The 15,823-nt window shown below is 45.7% G+C and overlaps 2 protein-coding genes across 2 annotated transcripts; both read right to left on the reverse strand.

Annotated features, from left to right (window-relative positions):
• Nucleotides 1-490: 490 nt before the first annotated feature.
• Nucleotides 491-4,199, reverse strand: abhd4 (abhydrolase domain containing 4, N-acyl phospholipase B). Its single transcript, XM_024416196.2, has 8 exons — nucleotides 4,015-4,199; nucleotides 3,373-3,458; nucleotides 3,137-3,241; nucleotides 2,698-2,989; nucleotides 2,275-2,462; nucleotides 2,060-2,171; nucleotides 1,640-1,826; nucleotides 491-1,507 (listed from the first exon to the last, which is right to left on the reverse strand). The coding sequence occupies exons 1-8, from the start codon at nucleotides 4,056-4,058 to the stop codon at nucleotides 1,418-1,420; spliced, it is 1,104 nt and encodes a 367-aa protein (XP_024271964.1). The 5' UTR covers nucleotides 4,059-4,199; the 3' UTR covers nucleotides 491-1,417.
• A 3,096-nt stretch (nucleotides 4,200-7,295) lies between these two features.
• On the reverse strand, nucleotides 7,296-9,707 carry LOC112247434 (C-X-C chemokine receptor type 4-like). The gene is made up of 2 exons (XM_024416192.2): nucleotides 9,570-9,707; nucleotides 7,296-9,389 (listed from the first exon to the last, which is right to left on the reverse strand). The coding sequence occupies exons 1-2, from the start codon at nucleotides 9,582-9,584 to the stop codon at nucleotides 8,283-8,285; spliced, it is 1,122 nt and encodes a 373-aa protein (XP_024271960.1). The 5' UTR covers nucleotides 9,585-9,707; the 3' UTR covers nucleotides 7,296-8,282.
• Between the last annotated feature and the right edge of the window lie 6,116 nt (nucleotides 9,708-15,823).

Here is a 15,823-nt window from a genome sequence, read left to right on the forward strand (position 1 = left end):
GTCTTGGCTTATGCATTAACCTGTTATCTATGCAACTTGTATGGCTTCAGGCAAAGGTGTGTCTTGCACCCTTTATCCTGTGGAAATGGAACATTTCATGCATCTAATTGAATGTCTACAGTACATTTATAAGTTGATATGATTGGGATCAGTGTGGCTCATTCTCACACCCCTTATTGTACTCTGCACTGCACCACTCCTTTTCCGTGCCAAAGAACTCAGTGGAAACACCCTAAACCTACTGCACAGGACAGTACCTTAGGTAGCAAAATGCTGGCTTCTAGTGGTCATATGAATACATATTACCATGCATTTCAAGCTTACAGAGCAGTCATGGTAACAAGATCCTTAGCTTAGCTTCTGGAGAGCACAAATCTAACTATATACTTCACCCTTTTTAAATAAGCAACATGAGGTGCATAGCAATTACCGAAAAATGGATAGTAATGGTTGAATACCCTCGACATGGAGAGACAGACGCATGACGAGATCAAAGATAAGCATTATTTTAATCATATACATTTCTATTGAATCCATGTGGTAGTATAAAATACAGGTATTTTGATAGTGAAGATCAGAGGTCACAGAGAACATTACAATCACATATTTACTTTCCAACTCAGGCACATGATAAAAGCATGCTGCAGTGGCATTTACCATAGTTACAGAAAGAAACATAACTATATACCCTGAACATTGAGTGTTCCACCCGAACTCTTATTGCATTGACTAATTCATTCAAATAACAGAATTGTGAACTTCGCTTTAGTCAGAAGGCTGCAATATGAACTAAATGACCATGGATAACTGTGTATAACATATAGCTAGATCCTAGAGGTTTCCCAGACTACATGGAAAAACTCCTTGCCATACTTATAGGAACAGTACTGATAAAATACAACTGAATAAGTGAATGAATAGTAAACACTCCATTGTCAAGGCCTTGTCTATCATCCCAACCTGGACAGGGGAACTTCAGTGCAGGGTCTGGGTTCCCTGACAGTCATTAGTCATTGGAGCAGAACCAGGAGTTCACCAGACCATGAAACCTGCCCAGGACTTTTCCTGGTCAGGTCACATGGCCAGTTCCTGGCCCTAAGCGTTCCAATTGGTCCTGCATGGCTCAGTTGTTAGAGCACGGTGCTTGTAATGGAAGGATTGTGGGTTTGACTCCTGGGCCACCCACATGTAAAATGTATGCACGGATGACTGTTAAGTCGCTTTGAATAAAAGCATCTGCTAAATGGAATACATCATAACCACTTAGCCAACTAGTGTCCACTGATCAGAACGTAGTGGAATAGGCCCATCTTATAAAAAATCTCCCACCAACATTGGAGCCATTTCTGTGGCACTAACGAGGTACAGACCAAGACACACATTATGACATCTTGGTTTGTCAGTCATGTATGCTTTTTCAGTCTACATCGTTACATATGTTCTGGACCACTCTGTTGAACTCCATTGGTTGGTCAGCATATACATGGTGAGACGCATCTTCTATCATCTGAAGAGAGATGGAGACAGGAATGATCACATGGGTATCGTATTATGTCTTGTTGTATGATACAGATTTAGAGGATAAAATGTATGTCTAAGACCTCAAAACTTAAATGAAATAAATTCCCCCCTTCCTCACCACAGTGCGTGTGGCTGTCTGGACCCTAATCTGGGCCACGTTGTCCCCTGAGGCGCTGTCCACCCAGGAGCGTGAACCGTATAGCATGGTAAGAGGCATGGAGGGGGGCAGCAGGTGAACCCGCTGTAGCATGGGCCTCTTGGCCCAGCCCAGGGACTCTGACATGGCCCTGAAGCCTACCTCCCCACTGGGTATAAAGGGAAGAGAAGGAGGACAAAGAGGGTTAAGAGTGACAGAGGGAAGAGGATAATGGAATAAAGGAAGAGGTTTGAGGAGAAATAAATGTTGTCATTCTGTGGAAAATTCAGGCTAGTAAAGCCAAGTAAAGGCCATGTCCCTATGGGATCAGGAGAATGTGAACGCAGTATGCAGTTTAATAGTGGTGATATGTAATGCAAGCCAAGGAGTGACTCTACGTACCTAGGGGTCTGAGCATTACAGTGGTAGATGTACTCGGTCATGGTGTCATCATCAAACAAGTCCTCAAATTTCCTCTTGAAATCTGGACGCAATCTATTTACCAACCCTGGACCTGACAGAATGAAAGGAAAAGAGAAAAAGGGAACAATGGAGGTATTGATAAAATTGTGAAAGCTTTGAATAAGTGATCTGAATGTGAATAAAGTGTCTCTCACCCCATGGACCTGCTGCTCTGATGACAGCCAGAGGGTTGAACAGTGAGACGACTGAGGCCACAGCCTTGACCCAGCGTGGCAGGGGCGGCCTCTTCACAACTTCTGGCCCCTGGCCCGCCTGGGTCTCCACCCCTGGCTGTGGGTGTTCAGGGAAACCCCACGGGTCCACCAGGATCAGGTGACTCACCCTAAAGAAGGGGAGACACAATCTAAGTTATTATTCCATTACTATAATAAAATTGGTCATAGAGTTTTTCCTGACCAGGAATCATGGTACTAATGATTAATAATAAAGTGCAGTGTAGATCAATTTTTTAACTGTCACCGTACATATGGAGACATCCTGTACGTCAATCAATAGCTTTAAGGCAATACCATCATAAATACTATGACATCATCATAAATAAAAACATGGCCTCTCACCTAGAAGGGTGCTGGATGGCGTAAGATGTTGCCAGGTATCCCCCTAGACTGTGTCCCAGTAAAATCATGTTCTCCAGGCCTACAGACTCCCTCCAACGCTCCATGGAGTTGACAAACTGCTCCTCGGCCAGGGCAGCATCTGTGGGGAAGGGGGGTCGGGAGCTCCGGCCAAACCCCAGGAGGTCGAAGGCGTAGACGGGCCGAGAGTGACTCAGAGCATCCAGGTTACGAATCCACAGACCCACTCCTCCGCCAAACCCATGGACCATCACCAGAGGAGTCTTCTTAGGGGCTATGGGAGGGAGGGAAGGCATAGAAAGAGAGACCAACAGAAAGGAAGAGTGAGAAGCAGACCGAGAGACAGACGAGAAGTTAATACCAAGACAAAAGCTAATTCATATGTCAAAAGCCTAAAGGGACAAGGAGACGGTGAGAATACCTTGCTCAAGAGGTTTGTGGGGGGTCTTGTTGGTCAACGTGAGGGTCCAGATCCTGTCCTGGTTGGGTAACGTGACAAACCTGGACCACACTTCATTCTGTATACCTGACACACACACACACACACACACACACACACACACACACACACACGAAGTGTTATTATATAAACAAGAAGTCAACCATTTAGCTCCTCTGAAAAGATAGAAAGAATTTTCGTTATTAACATGGTGTTACAGGAGAGGATCTTGGCCTCTGTGCTCTTCAGGAGGGACATGGAAGTCGGACGCCAGGAAGGCCACCAGCCCCACCCAGAGTATGGCCTGGAGGGAGAGAGATGATAGACATTGTGTTACTATAGCCATCAGGAACATGAACACTGTACTATGACACTAACGACATGATCACTACAGTGCAGACAAAGGTCTAAGCGTTAGCCTATCAAACACACATGAAGCTAGTACTCCTTGAGACCTCAGACAGTTATACAACCAGTAGTTCTCACCACGTGACCTGACCAGGGAAAACTCCTGACCCTATAATTAAAAAACAGCTGACACAGGTGGGGGGCAGTAATTAAAGTAATGCAGGGGACATGATGAAAAGTGCTGTGTCACTCACTGTTACTTGTTCCCCCCCACACAGCGTCGCTGCTGCACTGCTCTTCAATGAACACAGATCGAACCTACGTTGCTGTTATGTAGCCTAGTCTCAATGTCATAGTTGGCCAGCCACCATCATCATCATAACAAAACTTGTTTTGACAGACATTATATAGCCAGACCATTTAAAGGTGGTATAGCATCAACACATCAAAAGATTATGAAAGCAGTAGGATATGTCTGGAAGGATAGTTAAACCACATGAGTTACAACTTACTCTGTCTCAGTTTCGTGTTGCATTGGCGCTACTGTGGGATCCATAGCATGACATATTCTGATAACGATACACAAGCTGTAGCAGTAGCCTAACAAACGTCAAAAATTAGTAGGGATTTCCTCTGTTTGAGATTGCGACTCGTGTATAGTGCCAAACATCCGTGTTCAATGTTTTGTAACACGAACATTCCTAAGTCAGCTGACCCAGAAGTGGGTGGGGTTTCGTCCACAGACGTTATGATTCGTTAAACTGGCTGTCATTTTTCTGCTTTGTCCATTATGACCAGCTTCGTTGGCTTTCTTGCCAATCGTTAATATTCGTCGGCTAGTTATACAAGTTATACAAGCCTACAATACAAGCCTATAATATACAAGCCTATAATGAGGACAAACAGTTGATGTCGGAAGTTTACATGCACCTTAGCCAAATACATTTAATTTAATTTCATTCGTTTTTCACAGTTCCTGGCATTTAATCCTAGTAAAAATTCCCTGTCTTAGGTCAGTTAGGATCACTACATTATTTTTAAGAATGTGAACGGTCAGAATAATAGTAGAGAGAATTATTTATTTCAGCTTTAATTTCTTTCATCACATTCCCAGTGGGTCAGAATTTTACATACACTCAATTAGTATTTTGTAGCATTGCCTTTAAATTGTTTAACTTGGGTCAAACGTTTCAGGTGGCTTTCCACAAGCTTCCCACAATAAGTTGGGTGAATTCTGGCCCATTCCTCCTGACAGAGCTGGAGTAACTGAGTCAGGTTTATAGGCCTCCTTGCTCACAAACGCTTTTTCAGTTCTGCCCACAAATTTTCTATAGGATTGAGGTTAGAGCTTTGTGATGGAAACTCTAATACCTAGACTTTGTTGTCCTTATTCCATTTTGCCACAACTTTGGAAGTATGCTTGGGGTCATTGTCCATTTGGAAGACCCATTTGTGACCAAGCTTTAACTTGACTGATGTCTTGAGATGTTGCTTCAATATATCCACATAATTTTCCTGCCTCATGAAGCCATCTATTTTGGGAAGTGCACCAGTCCCTCCTGCAGCAAAGCACCCCCACAACATGATGCTGCCACCACCGTGCTTCACGGTTGGGATGGTGTTCTTCAGCTTGCAAGCCTCCCCCTTTTTCCTCTAAGCATAACAATGGTCATTATGGCCAAACAGTTCTATTTTTGTTTCATTAGACCAAAAGACATTTCTCCAAAAAGTACAATCTTTGTCCCCATGTGCAGTTGCAATGTGCAGCAGTGGCTTCTTCCTTGCTGATCGGCCCTTCAGATTATGTTGATATAGGACTCGTTTTACTTGGATATAGATACTTTTGTATCTGTTTCCTCCAGCATCTTCACAAGGTACTTTGCTGTTGTTCTGGGATTGATTTGCACTTTTTGCACCAAAGTACATTCATCTCTAGGAGACAGAACACGTCTCCTTCCTGAGCGGTATGACAGCTGCGTGGTCCCATGGTGTTTATACTTGCTTACTATTGTTTGTACAGATGAACGTGGTACCTTCAGGCGTTTGGAAATTGCTTCCAAGGATGAACCAGTCTTGTGGAGGTCTACAATGTTTTTTCTGTGGTCTTGGCTTGGTTCTTTTGATTTTCCCATGATGTCAAGCAAAGAGGCACTGAGTTTGAAGGTACGCCTTGAAATACATCCACAGGTACACCTCCAATTGTGTCCTATACGTGTGTATATGTGGCAGGGAAGTCAGGCGCAGGAGAATCGAACTTGGTAAAATGGAGTAGCTTAATAACTTAAAAACATAGCTCCAAAACCATGACAATAATCAAAACAAAGTGGGTACGAGGACCCGACGCGCACCAATACAAACAACACGATAAATGAACAACAAACAATCTCTGACAAGGACATGAGGGGAAACAGAGGGTTAAATACACAACAGGTAATGAATGGGATTGGAATCAGGTGTGTAGGAAGACAAGACAAAACCAATGGAAAATGAAAAATGGATCAATGATGGCTAGAAGACCGGTGACGTCGACCGCCGAGCACCTCCCAAACAAGGAGAGGCATCGACTTCGGCAGAAGTCGTGACAAATTGACTCAAATGATGTCTATCAGCTATCAGCTATCAGAAGCTTCTAAAGCCATGACATCCTTTTCTGGAATTTTCCAATCTGTTTAAAGGTACAGTCAACGTAGTGTATGAAAACTTCTGACCCACTGGAATTGTGATACTGTGAATTATAAGTGAAATAATCTGTCTGTAAACAATTGTTGGACAAATTACTTTTGTCGTGCACGAAGTAGATGTCTTAACCGACTTGCCAAAACTATAGTTTGTTAACATGAAATTTGTGGAGTGGTTGTAAAACAAGTTTTAATGACTCCAACATAAGTGTATGTAAACTTCCGACTTCAATTGTATTATATGAACACATTTTCATAACTGTTTAGGCCTTCCTTTGAGTCAATATTAGCATGGACCTGACTTGTGTCAAAAGAAGCATTATTTCATAGTGCAAAGTTAGTAGCATTTAGGCTCAGCCTAAAATAAGCCTAAATCTGCTACATATTGTGTGTCCACATGTGGATATTATCTAATGGTCTTGCCAGAAGTTAATGCTTCCTGTCCATGTCAACAGCTTTGGCCTCTAACCCACACTTCAGCCCTCCAACATACATTTGAGTCATTTAACTAGGGTTAAGTAGGGTTAAGTGTGTTGCTAATGGGTACATGGGGATTCGAACCAGCATGCACACACACACTAATGTTTATCTGTTGTTGTGACTCACTCACACCTGGTCCAAAGTCACATGTCTAAAATATCAGCTAGTTTCATTTTCAGCGTGTGTGTGGGGGGGACTGTGACTGTGTAATAGTGAGGGGAGTATCATGATGGTTATAACGTGATATGAGGCCCACCTTCCACCCATGGTCATCACACACACACATCATCATCACACACACACACATCATCACACACGAACACACACACAAACACATCATCACACACGAACACACACAAATCTATTAGCCACTTACCTATGTCGGTGGGGGGTAAACAGCTCCAATAACAACACCTGAGAACTAGTTCATGTCTGCCCTCCTGCCCACACGCACAGCAGGTTGTTTTAGGTGCGCTTGAATGGCCAACTGCACCATGGGAATTTACCCCATTACACATTCAAGAGCGTTAAGGTACACCTCCATCTCTCTTTTGCTCTCTCTCTGACACACACACGTACACACACATGCACACACCATAACACCACTCAATGAGAGAAACTAGTGAAGACTAATATAATGTTTTTGCACATTTTATTACAAAAATGTTGAGCCATAAAAAAAACTACATAAATACCATAACAGCAGTGAATGGGGGCAAAGCAACAAATATTCCCCCCCCCCAAAAGATTTGCTCTTGTGCTCCTTCTGAACAACACCATTTTTTAAAACTTTGGCAAGTAATACAGTTTACAAAACACAGTTCACTCTGTTTGGTACAGATTGTAGTTTTGGAAACAGAAAACTGTCTGGAGATCAAATGTTCATTGATGAGAAAATTTGCAGAATGTCGGCCAAAATCCATCTCGCTCCATCTTCTCCCACTGCCCGGCCACTGGGCTTCCTCTGATCACCATATTTGATAGCGAGTGGAAACGCCAAATGGATGCTTCACATTTATACATGCAGTGAAATATTCATCTCATTATTCTATCTGTGCTATTGATACACTCGCACTGGCCGTGCCAGTCCACCCATTATGCCGGCTTCCACTAGTTGGGTGGAAGGTGGGCCTCATATCATGTTATAATCATCATGATACTCCCCTCGCTATTACACAGTCCCCCCCCACACACACACACACTGAAAATGAAACTAGCTGATATTTTAGACATGTGAATTTGGACCAGGTGTGAGTGAGTCACAACAACAGTAAAACATTAGCGTGCTTGTGTGTGCACGTGCGTGCGTGTGCGTGTGCGTGTGAGTGAATGCTGATTTGAATCTCCGAGCCGACTTGGTGAAAATCTGTCCATGTACCCTTGAGCAACGCACTTATCCCTAATTTCTCCTGTAAGTCGCTCTGGATAAGAGTGTCTGTTAAATGACTAACATGTATGTTGGACAAATATTTACCTCAAAAATCTCAGGACATTAGAAAGAACGACTGACCAGCAGACTTCTCCTTACTCTCTCTCTCTCTCTCTCACACACACACACACACACACACACACACACACACACACACACACACATAATATTAGGCTATAGTCTATTGTCTCTGTTAACTGGAGTGCAGACTAGATGACTCTGACTCTGTCGTTGTGGACGTCATGGCGCCTGTTCGTCTACGTGGGACAATCTTCAGGCTGGAGGTGCGTGTAAGTGTGAGGGCGCGGCGAGCAGAACTCTTGAACCCCACTCCAAGGAACGCATAGAGCAGTGGATTCAAGCAGCAGTGAGCGTACGCCATTGGTTCAGACACCGCTAACCACACCCCCAGGCCTGACTCCAGCGTACAGCCTCGAGGGATCAGCTCCAAGCGGAGGAGAGCATCCACGGCGATGCCAATGCAGTACGGCAGCCAGCAGAGGAAGAAACAGAGAACCAGAGCTACAGTGGTCCGCACCGCCCTCCTCTTCTGTCTCTGGCCCCCCAACGGCCCCCGGGTCAGCCTGGACACAATCACGCAGTAACACACCAGCAGCACCAGGCCCGGCACCACCAGCCCCACCAGCACAGTCTGCAGGTGGAACAGGGACACCCACAGTGGGGCGTTCTCCGGCGGGTAGAGCCTCGTGCACACCATCTCCCCCTCCCCTGCCTCCTGGGTCCGAGCGAACACCATATCAGGGATGGCCAGGAGACCAGCAGGCAGCCAGGCGCCAGCGTACACCAGCCTGTGTGCCAGCAGCTGCCGGGTGTGTGTGGTGCTGGTTACCGTGGCTTTGACCACTGCAAGGTAGCGGTCCAGACTGATGAAGGCTAGGATCAGCACACTGCCATATAGGTTCACTGTGTAGATGACGTGCACGCCCACGCACATGACCGCTCCGACTCGCCAGTCCCCGAGCGCAGCATCTACAGCCCAGAAGGGCAGTGCCAGAACGAAGAGCAGGTCAGCAGCGGAGAGGTGCAGCCGGTAGCGGTCCGTTAGGCTTAGACGGGCCTTCCGCTGGCAGCCCAGTACGAACACCACCAGGCCGTTCCCAGTGATCCCCAGGGTGAAGATGAAGCCGTACACCACCGGGAGGAAGATACGCTGCACACTTGGGCTCAGCAGCTCACGGTCACACGGCTCCTCAAATCCAGTGCCGAAATCCCCCAAGCCAGAACCAAAACCGGAACTTGTGTCATTGTAGTCATTATCCGATTCTGATATCACAAAGTGCTTTAGAGAGAGGAAGAAAGAGAGGATAATTGAGTAAACTTGCAAATACATGTGCAAAACTCTAAGAACAGATTCTACAATCTGATAAGTGAATAACATGATAACTGAGATTAATGTTCCAGTAATATAAAGTCCCATAAAAGTTTGTTAACATGGTCTAAATACTGAATGAAACCGTACCTCATAATAGGACATGATGGAGCCAGCTTACTCTCTGTCTCCGTTCTTTACGGCCCTTTTCTCTTTTTCTTCTCAGAGTGGAGTATAGTTTTGTACCCGGTGAGGTTAAATAGCCGTGCCAACACCGCTCCCTCACTTGCTCCACCCTCAACCCACACGCACACACACATCTGTGTCCCGTGGAAACGCTTTTCCTGTTTTCGAGGTGTCAGCTGCTGAAAGTGGCTATATCACAGGATATTGAGTGTGTGTGTGTGTGTGTGTGTGTGTGTGTGTGTGTGTGTGTGTGTGTGTGTGTGTGTGTGTGTGTGTGTGTGTGTGTGTTTGTGTGTGCCTTTGTTTATTGTTTAGGCTCCTAACATAAAATCTGTGAGAATAATATTGTTGGCAATAGCATGATGATATAACACTGTTGTCTACTTGAGAGTCAACCAAAGTAAAGAGGAAATGTTTTAAACACATTCTCACTGTACAGATGTACTGCGTGTGTATATGGGGGTACAGCTGCACTGTGTATGTGTGTGTGCGTGTTTGTGCGTGCTTTTGTGTGTGTAAGAGAGATCAACAGAGAGAGAGAGAGAGAGAACTGTTTTAGTGTTGCACCTCTTAGTCCCTTTTACACAGAGCTGAACAGTCCTGCATGAGTAGCCAGAGTTTCGGCTCTGTGAGAGAATTTTCACACTTGCGTCATCTGATATGATATGGTTATGAATATGTGCAGTGGTGGTAAAAGTACCCAATTGTCCTACTTGACTAAAAATAAAGATACATTAATAGACAATGACTCAGTGAAAGTTACACAGTAAAAGTTCCTCAGTAAAATATTACTTGAGTAAAAGTCTAAAAACTTTTGATTTTAAATATACTTAAATATCAAAAGTAAATGTAATTGATCAAATGTACTGATGTATCAAAAGTAAAAGTAAAAGTATAAATAATTTCAAATTCCTTATATTAAGCAAACCAGACGGCACCATTTTCTAGTTTTAGAAATGTACGGAGAGCCAGGGGCACACTCCAACACTCAGACATAATTGACAAACAAAGCATTTGTGTTTAGTGAGTCTGCCAGATCAGAGGCAGTAGGGATGACCAGGGATGTTCTTTTTATAAGTGCGTGAATTTGACCATTTTCCTGTCCTGCTAAGCATTCAAAATGTAACGAGTACTTTTAGGTGTCAGGGAAAATGTATGGAGTAAAAGGTACATTATTTTCTTTAGGAATGTAGTAAAAAGTAACAGTTTTCAAAAATAAAAATAGTAAAGTGAAGTACAGATACAAAAAAATGACTTAAGTAGAACTTTACACCATTGATTGTGTATGTGTGATATTATAGTCATGAATGTCACATGCTTATCTCATCCCATTCTCTGTTCAGTTAAATACCTGCTGGTCTCCCACAGGTCCTTTCATCCTAAACGAACACTGTGTCTTATTACCGTGTTGCCTCTCAGTGCGCCAGTCTATGCTCCACATGCTAAAGATTGGTGCGAGATCTGGAGGCGCAGGGTGCCTTTGCTGCATTCTGGGTGCTCAGTCTACCCACAGCAGGGGGCCGGATTATAATTCCAAATCATTCGTAGACTGCAAATTGACTGGAAGAATCCCAAACAGATGTAATGTTTGACTAAACCATATTGATTTCAAATCTTGCCTACATTTGTATACAATCACGTCTCTCTTTATAATGCGTGTGTCACGTTCTGACCTTTATTCATTTGTTTTGTCTTTATTTAGTATGGTCAGGGCGTGAGTTGGGGTGGGCAGTCTATGTTAGTTTTTCTATATTTTCTATTTCTGTGTTTGGCCTGATATGGTTCTCAATCAGAGGCAGCTGTCTATCGTTGTCCCTGATTGAGAACCATATTTAGGTAGCCTGTTTTCCTTTGTGTTTTGGGGGTGGTTATTTTCAGTCTTTGTGTGTCTGCACCAGATAAAACTGTTTCGGTTGTCACTTTGTTGTTTTGTATTTTTGAAGTGTTCAGTTTCTTCTTAAAAAGATGAACACTAACCACACTGCGCTTTGGTCCTCTCCTTCTTCCACCCAAGACAACCGTCACAGAACCACCCACCAAAAAAGGACCAAGCAGCGTGGTAACAGGCAGCAGGAGCAGAGCTATAAGGAGGAATGGACATGGGAGGACATTCTGGACGGCAAGGGTTGCTATACATGGGAGGAGATCCTGGCTGGAAGGGATCGTCTCCCATGGGAACAGGTGGAGGCAGACAGGAGAGCAGAGGCAGCAGCTAAAGGGAGCCAGCGCTTTGAGGGAACACGGCTGGCAAGGAAGCCCGAGAGGCAGCCCCAAAAATGTCTTGGGGGGGGCACACGGGATCATGGTGAGTTCAGGTCGGAGACCTGCACCAACTTCCCGTGCTTACCGGAGAGTGAGAGGGAGGGCAGGCACCGTGTTATACCAGCTCCTCGTATCGGCCGGGCTAGACTGGGCATCGAGCCAGGTGCCATGAAGCCGGCTCTATGCATCTGGTCTCCAGTGCGTCTCCTCGGGCCGGCGTACATGGCACCAGCCTTCCGCATGGTGTCCCCGGTTTGCCAGCACAGCCCAGTGCGGGCTATTCCACCTCGCCGCACTGGCCTGGCTACGGGGAGCATTCAACCAGGTAAGGTTGGGCAGGCTCGGTGCTCAAGAGCTCCAGTGCGCCTGCACGGTCCAGTCTAGCCGGTGCCACCTCCAAGCACCAGCCCTCCGGTGGCAGCCCCCCGCACCAGGCTGTCTCTCTGTCTTCTCCCTACAGGTGCTCCCGCCTGTCCAGCGTTGCCAGAGCCTTCCTCCTGCCCAGCGCTGTCAGAGCTGCCAGTCTGTCCTGAGCCGCCAGAGCCTCCCGTCTGTCCTGAGCTGCCAGAGCCTCCCGTCTGTCCTGAGCAGCCAGAGCCTCCCATCTGTCCTGAGCCGCTAGAGCCTCCCGTCTGTCCTGAGCCGCCAGAGCCCCCCGTCTGTCCTGAGCCGCTAGAGCCTCCCGTCTGTCCTGAGCGGCCAGAGCCTCCCGTCTGTCCTGAGCCGCTAGAGCCTCCCGTCTGTCCTGAGCCGCCAGAGCCCCCGTCTTTCCTGATCCGCCAGAGCCGCCAGTCTGTCCTGAGCCTCCAGAGCCGCCAGTCTGTCCTGAGCCGCCAGAGCCGCCAGAGCCGCCAGTCTGTCCTGAGCCGCCAGTCAGCCAGGAGCCGCCAGAGCCGTCAGCCAGCCAGGAGCTGCCAGAGCCGTCAGTCAGCCAGGAGCCGCCAGAGCCGTCAGTCAGCCAGGAGCCGCCAGAGCCGTCAGTCAGCCAGGAGCCGCCAGAGCCGTCAGTCAGCCAGGAGCTGCCAGAGCCGTCCTTCACTCCGGAGCTGCCGGAGTCTCCCGCCTGTCCGGCGCTGCTGGAATCTCCCGTCCATTCGGGACCCGTGGCGAGGGTCCCCAGTCCGAGGTCGGCAGCGAGGGTCGCCGCTCATAAGAGGCCACGGGGGCGGTTGAGGAGGCGGACAAAAACTGTGGTGAAGTGGGGTCCACGTCCCGCGCCAGAGCCGCCACCGCAGACAGACGCCCACTCAGACCCTCCCCTATAGGTTCAGGTTTTGCGGCCAGAGTCCGCACCTTTGGGGGGGGGGGAGTACTGTCCCGTTCTGACCTTAATTCCTTTGTTTAGTCTTTATTTAGTATGGGCAGGGCGTGAGTTGGGGTGGGCAGTCTATGTTAGTTTTTCTATATTTTCTATTTCTGTGTTTGGCCTCATATGGTTCTCAATCAGAGGCAGCTGTCTATCGTTGTCCCTGATTGAGAACCATATTTAGGTAGCCTGTTTTCCTTTGTGTTTTGGGGATGGTTATTTTCAGTCTTTGTGTGTCTGCACCAGATAGAACTGTTTCGGATGTCACTTTGTTGTTTTGTATTTTTGAAGTGTTCAGTTTCTTATTAAAAAGATGAACACTAACCACGCTGTGCTTTGGTCCTCTCCTTCTTCCACCCAAGACAACCGTTACAGCATGGGAATAATTAGGAACACATTTTTTTTTTTAATCACTTTGAGCTGATTTCCTGGTGTTTTTATAGTCTTTTATGTCCAACAATGAAAATTGCACACACAAAAAATAATATATATACAGTGCATTGGGAAAGTATTCAGACCCCATGACTTTTTCAAAATTTTGTTGCATTACAGCCTTATTTATAAAAAAATATTTTGGTATAACCTTTGTTTTAACTAGGCAAGTCAGTAAAGAACAAATTCTTAATTAGCGCAAACTGGCTCTAAACAGAATAGAAAGGGGATTGGCAGGTCCCGGTGCACAACTGAGCAAGAGGACAAGTACATTAAAGTGTCTAGTTTGAGAAGCAGACATCTCATAATTCCTAAACTGTCAGCTTCATTAAATACTACCCACCAGCCAGTTTGCGCATTTCTGTGAAGGGAGTGGTACACAGAGGTGTACGAGATCTTCTATTTCTTGGCAATTTCTCACATGGAATAGCCTTCATTTCTCAGAACAAGAGTAGACTGATGAGTTTCAGAAGAAAGGCCTTTGTTTCTGGCCCTTTTGAACCTGTAATCGAACCCACAAATGCTGATGCTCCAGATACTCAACTAGTCTGAAGAAGGCGATTGCTTCTTTAATCAGCACAACCGTTTTCAGCTGTGATAACATAATTGCAAAAGGGTTTTCTAATGACCAATTAGCCTTTTAAAATGATAATCTTGTATTAGCTAACACAACGTGCCATTGGAACAGAGGAGAAATACCTTATTTACATAAGTATTCAGACCCGTTGCTATGAGACTCGAAATTGAGCTTAGGTCCTGTTTCCATTGATCATCCTTGAGATGTTTCTAAAACTTGATTGGAGTCCACCAGTGGTAAATTCAATTGATTGAACATGATCTGGAAAGGGATACACCTGTCAATACAAGGTGACACTGCATGTCAGAGCAAAAACCAAGCCATGAGGTCGAAGCAATTGTCCGTAGAGTTCCCGAGACAGGATTGTGTCTCGGGAAGGCTACCAACTTTTTTTTGCAGCATTGAAGGTCTGCAAGAACACATTGGCCTCCATCATTCTTAAATGGAAGAGGTTCAGAACCACCAAGACTCTTCCTAGAGCTGAGCAATCGGGGGTGAAGGGCCTTAGTCAGGGAGGTGACCAAGAACCCAATGGTCACTCTAACAGAGCTCCAGAGTTCCTCTGTGGAGATGGGAGAATCTTCTAAAGTGGCCAGACGGAAGCCACTCCTCAGTAAAAGGCACATCACAGCCAGCTTGGAGTTTGATAAAAAGCACCTAAAGACTCTCAGACCATGAGAAAAAAGATTCTTTGATCTGATGAAACCAAGATTGAAATCTTTGACCTGAATACCAAGTGTCATTTTCTGGAGGAAACCTGGCACCATTCCTATGGTGAAGCGTGGTGGTGGCAGCATCATGCTGTGGGGATGTTTTTCAGCGGCAGGGACTGGGCGACTAGTCAGGGTTGAGGGAAAGATGAACGGAGCAAGGTACAGAGAGATCCTTGATGAAAACCTGCTCCAGAGCGCTCAGGACCTCAGACTGGGGCGAAGGTTCACCTTCCAACAGGAAAACGATCCTAAGCGCACAGCCAAGACAATGAAGAATGGCTTTGGGACAAGTCTCTGAATGTCCTTGAGTGGCCCAGCCAGAGCCCGGACTTGAACGCGATCGAACACCTCTGGAGAGACCTGATAATAACTGTGCAGCGATGCTCCCCATCCAACCAGACAGAGCTTGAGAGTATCTGCAGAGAAGAATGTGAGAATCTCCTCAAATACAGGTGTGCCAAACTTGTAGCTTCATACCCAAGAAGACACAAGGCTGTAAATCGCTGTCAAAGGAGTTCAACAAAGTACTGAGTAAAGGGTCTGAATTCTTACAGTTGAAGTCGGAAGTTTACATACACTTAGGTTGGAGTCATTAAAACACTTAGGTTGGAGTCAACAATTCCACAAATGTCTTGTTAACAAACTATAGTTTTTGCAAGTCGGTTAGGACATTTACTTTGTGCATGACACAAGTAATTTTTCCAACAATTGTTTACAGACAGATTGTTTCACTTATAATTCACAGAATCACAATTCCAGTGTGTCAGAAGTTTACACACACTAAGTTTACTGTGCCTATAAACAGCTTGGAAAATTCCAGAAAATTATGTCATGGCTTTAGAAGCTTCTGATGGGCTAATTGACATCATTTGAGTCAATTGGAGGTGTACCTGTGGATGTATTTCAAGGCCTACCTTCAAACTCAGTG

Source organism: Oncorhynchus tshawytscha, linkage group LG10 (genome assembly GCF_018296145.1).
Source record: "Oncorhynchus tshawytscha isolate Ot180627B linkage group LG10, Otsh_v2.0, whole genome shotgun sequence".
Taxonomy (NCBI): domain Eukaryota; kingdom Metazoa; phylum Chordata; class Actinopteri; order Salmoniformes; family Salmonidae; genus Oncorhynchus; species Oncorhynchus tshawytscha.

What these genes read in the sequence shown, in the direction of transcription:
- abhd4 (XM_024416196.2), bottom strand. Translation starts at nt 4,058, where the DNA reads ATGGATCCCACAGTAGCGCCAATGCAACACGAAACTGAGACAGA. An exon ending in GCCATCCAGCACCCTTCTAG is followed by an intron (nt 2,463 to 2,697) that starts GTGAGAGGCCAT and finishes CCCCTTCTTTAG; the next exon opens with GGTGAGTCACCTGATCCTGG. An exon ending in CAGAGCAGCAGGTCCATGGG is followed by an intron (nt 2,172 to 2,274) that starts GTGAGAGACACT and finishes TCATTCTGTCAG; the next exon opens with GTCCAGGGTTGGTAAATAGA.